Here is an 8,370-nt window from a genome sequence, read left to right as displayed (position 1 = left end):
TTGATAATGTGATGTTATCAAATGGGTTTAAAATCAACGAGTGCGATAAATGTGTCTACATCAAGAGCACTAATAACGGTCATGTTATAGTGTGTCTATACGTTGATGATATGTTAATCTTGGGTAGCAACACTCAAGTAATTAACGATACAAAGGCAATGTTAAAGAGAAACTTTGACATGAAAGACATGGGACTAGCCGATGTAATTCTTGGAATGAAGATTCCAAGAACGTCTGGTGGAATCATCTTAACGCAATCACATTATGTTGAGAAGATATTGAATAAATTCAAAGCCTATGATGGCGCGCCGGTTAAGACTCCAATTGAACTCGGCGTTCACTTGAGCAAGAACAAAGGCGAGCTCATTGCACAAGAAGAGTATGCATGGGTCATCGGATGCATTATGTACTTGACTAATTGCACTCGACCTGACATTGCTTGTGCCGTGAACAAGTTGATTCGTTACACGAGCAATCCAAGCAAAGAGCATTGGAGAGCTCTTGTGAGGGTTTTTAGATATTTAAAACATACTCAAAATCATGGGCTACACTTCTCGAGATACCCCACGGTACTTGAAGGGTACTGTGATGCAAATTGGATATCCGACAATAGAGACTCACTTTCAACAAGTAGATACGTCTTTGCTATTGGGAGTGGTGCTGTATCGTGGAAATCAACAAAACAGACATGTATAGCTCGATCGACAATGGAATCGGAGTTCATTGCCTTAGATAAGGCTGGTGAGGAAGCCGAGTGGCTTAAGAACTTCCTTGAAGATATTCCATGTTGGTCTAAGCTAGTGCCACCAGTGCTGATCCACTGCGATAGCCAAGCGGCTATTGGAAGGGCAAACAATGGCTTCTATAACGGTAAGTCTCGACATATACGTCGACGACATAACACCGTGAGACATTTGATCACAACAGGGGTGATTACAATTGACTATGTGAAGTCAATAGATAATCTAGTGGATCCGCTAACCAAAGGGTTAAACCGTGATCAAATGAATAAATTGCTAGAGGGGATGGATTTGAAATCTACAAACTAAAGAATTGTCATAGTGATAACCCAACCATGATGACTAGAGATCCCAAGAACTTGGTTCAAAGGGACAACTAAGGTATGAGAGTTCATGAGAAACACTCAACTATATCTATTTACTAGAGAACAATAGAGTGTTGGAAAACTTGCCTAGTGGTGAGGCTAAGTCTATGACTTTTAATGACTCCTAAGGATCTCGAGAAGATTGAGTTCTCAAGGAGACCGAGTATGGCAAGATACTCGATTACGAATCACCTATATAAGTGTGAAGTGAGGCCGCTTCAAATAACACACTTATTAATCCAAAGTGGTGTCCAAGGCCGCAAAGGACACAAAACGTGAGAACGGATAAGGTTGAAGTGTTTAAGCGTTAACACCATTATCTCGGTGCACGGCGTGGGGGATTAGTTCAAAGCATCGCGCTACTAAGCCGCATGTGTATCCGATGGTGTCGACTATGGAGGGTTCAAAGCCAACAACTACATATCCTTATGCTTATATACCTCTCGAGGGTTGAGTTTGTGTCTGCATGCATATGCATTTGGCTATTTCCACTCATGTGGAGGATTGTTGGAATCGTTGCGGTCAAAGGACTTTAACCAAGAATACTTCCAACGAGACATTTAATTTTGTGAAATTAAATAATATAGCGTCGATCTACGTTCGGAGTATATGACCGTGGTATATTCATTTTCTCAAATCCGATTCCCAGTAAGTGAGAAATAATGGATTAAAGTTGCGAAATAATTACTAGTTAATTAAATGAGCTATGAGAGAAGCCATGGGATTAATTAAGTATCCCACATTGAAAGCTAGAAGCTTATTAAACAAGTATTTAATAAGTGGGATTATTACATGTAATACTTCTAGTGGACTAAGATGGGCTGTAGAGCCCACACGCGCGCCGCCGCCGCCCGCCCCTCCGCGAGACGCGAGCCTCGAGCCTGAGCCCGTGCCCGTGCCCGTGTCCGTGGACTTGGATCTTGGCAATTGGTCTTTGGACTGTTCTTTGGGCCTAGTCGTGGGCTCGGTGCTTGGGCTCGACCCCAAGGCTGGTTGGTGTAGTTCTTTTTCTTTTTTGACCACCAACGTTTCCACGCCAGCAAGCCAAGTGGGATGACGCATCGTCAGTATGACGCGGTTAGAGCCTACATGGCTGACATGTGATGAAGTCCACGTCATTACGAACCTAGATGCACGCGTGTCCCGATGCGTCAAGGAGCAGCTCTCGTAACAGTTTGTAACGCCCGTAACGTTCGGCAGTTACAATCGAGCAATGATGACTTCCATCATGGCCGTTGACCCCCAGCAGTGTACTGAGCCTATAAATAGGCTAGTCATTCCATGCATCTCTACACAACATTCACAAAGCATATAATATCATAAGCTCTCTCTCTCTCCTGCATTGTTCTTTCCTGTCGAAAGCTCTGCCATCTCCTCCATCCAGTTCGCCAAAGCTCTGTTGATTGCGGTGCTGCTTCACCAGAGACGTAGCCGTTTAATCTTTGGGGACGACACGCCAAACCGAGAGCACTACCGGGGCATATCTCGTCTTGCGGAAAGAGGCCTCCTCGACTCGGCTAAACACTTTTACGGTCTTACTGTTTCGATTTTTTCCATTGTAATTTAGGTTCAGTTCGTTCTTTTGTATTCCTTCTTTGGGTTGTATTACGCCCGACTTTTATCTCTTGTAAGAAGAAGAACCCCAACAGAATTCCTTCGGGCACCCACCACCGATGATTGCCAACGGTTGCTTCGTCTTTACGAAACAGTCCATGGCTTTCCCGGTATGCTTGGCAGCATTGACTGCATGCATTGGAGGTGGAAGAATTGCCCGACTACTTGGATGGGGCAACACTTAAGCGGCCACAAAGGCGGCGGCCCAACACTTATCCTTGAAGCGGTCGCCGACTACCGCCTATGGATTTGGCATGCATATTTCGGTGTTGCCGGATCCAACAACGACTTGAACGTGCTCTATTCTTCACCCCTCTTCAATGATGTGTTGAATGGTGTAGCATCGGCGATCGACTTCACCGTCAACGGAAATGTATACCACATGGGTTACTATCTCGCCGATGGTATCTACCCAAGGTGGTCGACTTTCGTGAAGACGCTCAACAACCCGCAAGACCCGAGACGGGTTCTTTTTGCGCAACGTCAAGAGTCCACGTGGAAAGACGTCGAAAGAGTCTTTGGGGTCCTTCAAGCCCGATTCAACATTGTGAAGGCCCCGTCTCGGCTGTGGTAAAAATATCGCCGACATCATGTACACGTGTATTATCTTACACAACATGATTATAGCCGACGAAGGACCGAGGGCGGCTAGCTTTTACGACGAGGATGAAGCCGGAAGCTCAAGCGCGAGATCTCCCCCACAACGAGGTGTGCATACGACGGTGGGTGAGAGGATCGAAACAAGGCACACAATGCGCGATACCCGAACCCACGTTGAACTACAAGAAGACCTAATCAAACACATTTGGGCGAAATTCGGCCACGAGTAGTGGTTTTTTAGTTTTTAGGAGTTGAATTATGTATTTTTTATTGATTAGGAGTTTAATTATGTAATTTTTAATTTTTAGGATTTTAATTATGTAATTTTTAGTTTTTAATGTATTTTGTAATATTATTCCGGGTATTTTTAATGTATTTTAATTTTGTGAAAATGTTTTTATTTAAATTGAATAATGGAATAGTGGGACCCTTGTGCTCGTCCTTGCGGAAGAGCACGGATGTGGGTGTTGTGCTCGTTGGCAAGAGCACGGTTGTGGATGCCTAATCTTCTCAACACCACACATGCAATGCGACACAGAAAAAAGCTCTGTCAATCTTCCTTTATCTCTTTTTTTTCTTTTACTTTATGTTTTTCTTGTAATTTTCATACTTACAGTTTGCATGTTGCAAAAGTGTCTGTTAGGATCGTTGTCTTATAATTAGACTGAAGGAAATATTCAACAGTGAAATGTAAAGAGCATAATACACTACTAGAACTGGTTACAAAATTAAAACAAAATGCCCTAATTAGGAGTTGAGAAAACCAACTTCCTTCTAGGCAAGGACGATAGCGTTGCCTTGCTACCCAACTCTAATGCCGCTAGGTCTCAAATGGCCTCACCGATGAGATCCTTGAATATCAGTCGTTCGATGTCCAAGATTGCCTCGGACATCTCCAACGGGCAATCCTCCCAACCGGAGATCCCATCTCCAGCTAGGTCTTTCTTGAGTACGCCACAAATGATGCCAAACAGATCCTGAGCTGTGTCACTCTCCCTCCCCCTCACTCTTTGAAATTCCGACCACACCTTTTCCAAAGACGGCCAGTACTGATCAGATGAGGCCACCTTCCACGGCGGCAACCGCTTATTCCTATCGAGGATCTCGTGCACAGTGTCGAAGATGAGCTTCCTCTGCAGCCTCGACACTTTGCCTGTGTCCTTTCCCTTGAGATACTGTTGCTTCTCTAGCAACAGGAAGCAGTCCGACTCTTGTGTTAGATAACGGGAAGCCCTTACAACATCTGAGACGTACATGAAATCGTAGTCTTGTGATGCGACGATCTCAGAGCTCCATTCCTCTTCATCCAGTCCAACACACTCATCTGTTTGCATCATTCAAACAATAAATTCATCTTGTAATGTTTTTATTTAGAGCAAAGGTATGCATTGGTTACATTTTCCATATCAAAAAATATGGTAAAACACCACCCAACCACAAAATAAGTACTGACATTTTGTAGCTTAAATTTGAGATTTTTTATGACAAGATAGATGCAAGATTGGTACTAATCACTATCTTAATTGGACAAAGTTAAAGTTCACAAGTTTAGTCCAACAACAAGTGTGAGTCGTTTTCAATTGATTGTAAATCAAACACAACCATCACGGTCCACCCCACGTGACTTCAAATGTTCATTCTCAATCCTCTATCCCCTAATCAAGATACTACTATAATCAATGATGCATTAAGGAGGTAGTACCTTTGAAATTAATATTACGCCTTGTCGTGATGGGTGAAGGGGTCGATGACTTGTCCTTGTACAAGGACGAATCAAGAACCGACACGGGGCTAGACTGCATTTCGGTCGCAGTCATCTCCGCTATGCTGTGCAGCAGCTTATCACGCCTCTCTAATAAGCTGAGCCCCTCGCTTTTACACCTCTGCATTAATCAACCAACCTCATTAAATTTTTATTACGCTCTAATTAACTTTATTTAAGCCTAGTTAGTTAAAATTACCTCACTGCCACCGGAAATTGACCATGATTCATCCTCTGCCTTCCTCTCTCTCCGATCGCCGTTCCTTTGCGATCCCGTGCTGGTAGGTGCTTTCCGTCCCGTTCTTCTCGGGTTGAGCTTCGGATTAGGAGACACCTGCCGGGTCTCATGTGAATGCATTTCAACGCTCAACGGTTTAGGCTTTGGCACTGAGTTGGACCGCCTTCCGATTGCATTACCTCCGGTCCGGTTTGGGGTCGTCGGGCTCGGGCAACGAATGGTCTGAGCAGGATTCGGGTCACGTCGAGGTGAATTTTCTCCAATCCTCATGCCACCTCCGCGGGTATGATTTCGACCGAGCGGCGGGAAATAATCATATGAGATTTTCTGACTGAATGGCGTAGAATTTGGCGATCGCGACGGTTTCATTACGACGATCGGGGAATCGTCGTAGACGAAGTTGCGGTTGCGGATTTGGTGCAGCTCCGAGCGTTTTCTGGAATGTAAAAGTCCTTTGAGTTGCAGAGCTTCGAGTATTTGCTTCAATGTTTCCAAATCCGTGGAGGATTCCTCAATTCCTCGCAATTTCAATCTGTTCTCGGTCTCGGCTTGGATAGAAACCGCCTGTTTAGTCTCGGGGAAGAAGTCGCCGGAGTCGAAGAAGCTTTTGCAGAGACGAGGCGCGCCTCTGTTGAACGGTTTCGGCGTATCGACTTTACTAGCATTCTTCAGCAAATAGTTGATCGGATCTGAAAATCGCGGTGAGTTGTCGTCGGCGGTGGAGGGGAAATTGGTTAATCGAGAGTGGAAGAGATCTCTGGAGACTCTGGACTCGGAGGCGGATCTCCGGAGCTCCTGTTCGAAACAGGATGAATCGAGGCCCATGAGCCTGGCGATGACGCTGGGAGAGCGGTGCTGCTCGCTGTCATTAGCGTCGGCGGGGGTGCGGATTTCCTTAGGGTGGAGAGTGCCCTTGGCATCTGTGGTGGCTCTGCTGTCGAGCGACAGGCGTGGGGCTTCTTTGCCGAATTTCCACGAACACTTGGTGCCTTCCAGTATCGGCGACGGTTTGGCGAATTCTATGGAAATCGCCGGCGAGGAGGGGGTAGACTTCTCCGACTCGGATGTAGTTGTATCGAATACCTGAAAAACAGCGGTGAGATGAAATGGTAGTGAATGAATGCGTGGGAAGAAGGAAATGGTACCGGCGAGGGAGGGAGGCGGTTGGCGGAGTAGTGGCGATCAAAGATTTGAAGGAAGCCGGTGATGCAACCCATTTGTTTCCCTTCGAAGCTCTGCTCCTTCACCATGCCTGCTGACATTCCGATGACCGTTTGTAACACGTCAGCAACACAATTGCACCTAGGCTAGCTTCATATTTGGGAGCTCTCTCTCTCTCTACATATTGTGTGGAAACTGAGCTCCCGCTGGATGCTATTTTGATTCTGTTGAAGATAGCCTAACCACAAACTCCTCCTGCCACATCATCAATATTAAAAATCTTCCTGCCACATCATCAAAACAAGCAAATAGCTCAGCCATAACATAGCCACATCACTAATAACAATTATATAAAAATGAAATAATTAACAATCACACAATATACGCAATTTAATTTACGAGACATATACGCGAAACATTAATAATACTATTAAAATTTTAAAAAATTACAATAATTTTAAAAAATTACAATAATTTTAAAAAATTACAATAATTTAAAAAAATTACAATAATTAAAAAAGTACAATAATTCACTCCTCGTCTCCGTCGTCGTCTCCTCCGTCGCTGTCGCCACCATCGCCTCCGCCTCCGTCGCCACCATCGCCTCCGCCTCCGTCGCCACCGCCTCTACTCCCGCCGGTCTCCCTCCGTGCCGCCTCCAAATCTTCCTGCATGCTCAGGAGCAATGTTTGAAGCAAACTCTTCTCCACGGGGTCCACCGCCGCCCGCCATTCGGCCATCGTCTTGACCATCTGATTGCGCGTTTGTTGACGCGCGAAGAATTTGAGATCCGCTGTGGATTGGCCAAGGGAGGATGCCGACTGGACCTCCTGTCAACCCCCGGCTGCCCCCTTCGCCTCCCGTTGAGCCCGCTTGTGCCCAACCGGGCGAGTTCGGCGAGCGAACGAACGAGGGGTCGGGACCTCCTGGGCCGTCTCGGGGAGGTCGTGGGAACCACCGCTGCTGCCGCTGACTGAAATCACCGGTATAGTTCAGTCGTTGCTTCTTCGGCTAGCCAGCGTCGACACCTACTCGGAACTTCTCGGAGTCGTTGAGCACAAGATAGCAGTTCCAGTAGCTGAAGTCCTTAAACAAACCGGGCTGGGGGAAGGCTTTCTCCGCTATCCTCATGTAGTCTTCCTCCGTTTGGCCACTGCTCTGCATGCGGAGGGCGTTGGCGTACAAACCAGAAAATCAGGAGACGGCAGCCCTGATTCGGTCCCACCCCTTCCGGCAATCCTCCCTGTTGCATCGCCTCCCCTCCAGGCAAAGTCTCTGGTAGGCTGCTGCTATCTTGCCCCACTATTATAAACGATCCTCTGGTTGTTAGAAACGAGAGGATCGTCGCAAACACTCTTCGTACCGAGCCGTTGTCCTCACCCGGCTGCGACGACTCCCCGACCTTCTTCCCCTTGCCCTTCTTCTTTGGGGCGCCACGACCCTACACTGCTCCCCCCGTTTGAACGGGAGTATCCGAAACTCCGAGAATATCAAACCCCAACTACTCTAAGGAAAAAGCATCAAATTGCGTGAACTGTGCATCCGTTGGGGTCGATGTGTGCGAAGAAGCAGTCGAAAAATCAAAACTGGGGCGATAGATGTCCCCCTCCCCCGGCGTCCTCTGCGTCGCCGGTACACCCCTGTCGGGGGCTGCAACGCCGTCCCCCCTCCCCCCCCCCCCCCCCCCCGCGGCATCATCTGCATCCCGGGCAACCCAACCCCCCCCCCTCGGCATCATCTGTATCCCGGGCACCCCCCCGGCATCATCTGCATCCCGGGCGCCCACCCCGGCATCTCTGCATACCGAGTTGCATCCCCGGCACCCCCTGCCACGCCGGCATACTCCCCCCAACTGCCATCCAGGGCATATTCCCCCTGGTTGCCATCCCG

At 47.3% G+C, this 8,370-nt stretch overlaps 1 protein-coding gene across 1 annotated transcript; it reads right to left on the bottom strand.

Annotated features, from left to right (window-relative positions):
- Positions 1 to 4,003: 4,003 nt before the first annotated feature.
- Positions 4,004 to 6,687, bottom strand: LOC121762449 (protein LONGIFOLIA 1-like). The gene is made up of 4 exons (XM_042158329.1): positions 6,465 to 6,687; positions 5,281 to 6,402; positions 5,022 to 5,202; positions 4,004 to 4,643 (listed from the first exon to the last, which is right to left on the bottom strand). Exons 1-4 carry the CDS (start codon positions 6,579 to 6,581, stop codon positions 4,147 to 4,149), a joined length of 1,917 nt encoding a protein of 638 aa, XP_042014263.1. The 5' UTR covers positions 6,582 to 6,687; the 3' UTR covers positions 4,004 to 4,146.
- Positions 6,688 to 8,370: the final 1,683 nt, after the last annotated feature.

The sequence above is a fragment of the Salvia splendens genome, chromosome 13, assembly GCF_004379255.2.
Source record: "Salvia splendens isolate huo1 chromosome 13, SspV2, whole genome shotgun sequence".
NCBI classification, from domain to species: Eukaryota; Viridiplantae; Streptophyta; class Magnoliopsida; order Lamiales; family Lamiaceae; genus Salvia; species Salvia splendens.
This window is presented reverse-complemented; position numbering and strand designations above follow the sequence as displayed.

Bases quoted from the DNA above. Each gene is read 5' to 3' on its own strand.
- LOC121762449 (XM_042158329.1), bottom strand. From the start codon at position 6,581: ATGTCAGCAGGCATGGTGAAGGAGCAGAGCTTCGAAGGGAAACAAATG. The intron at 5,203-5,280 runs GTAATTTTAACT...TGATTAATGCAG, and splicing joins CAATTTCCGGTGGCAGTGAG to AGGTGTAAAAGCGAGGGGCT. The intron at 4,644-5,021 runs GTACTACCTCCT...TGATGCAAACAG, and splicing joins GCGTAATATTAATTTCAAAG to ATGAGTGTGTTGGACTGGAT.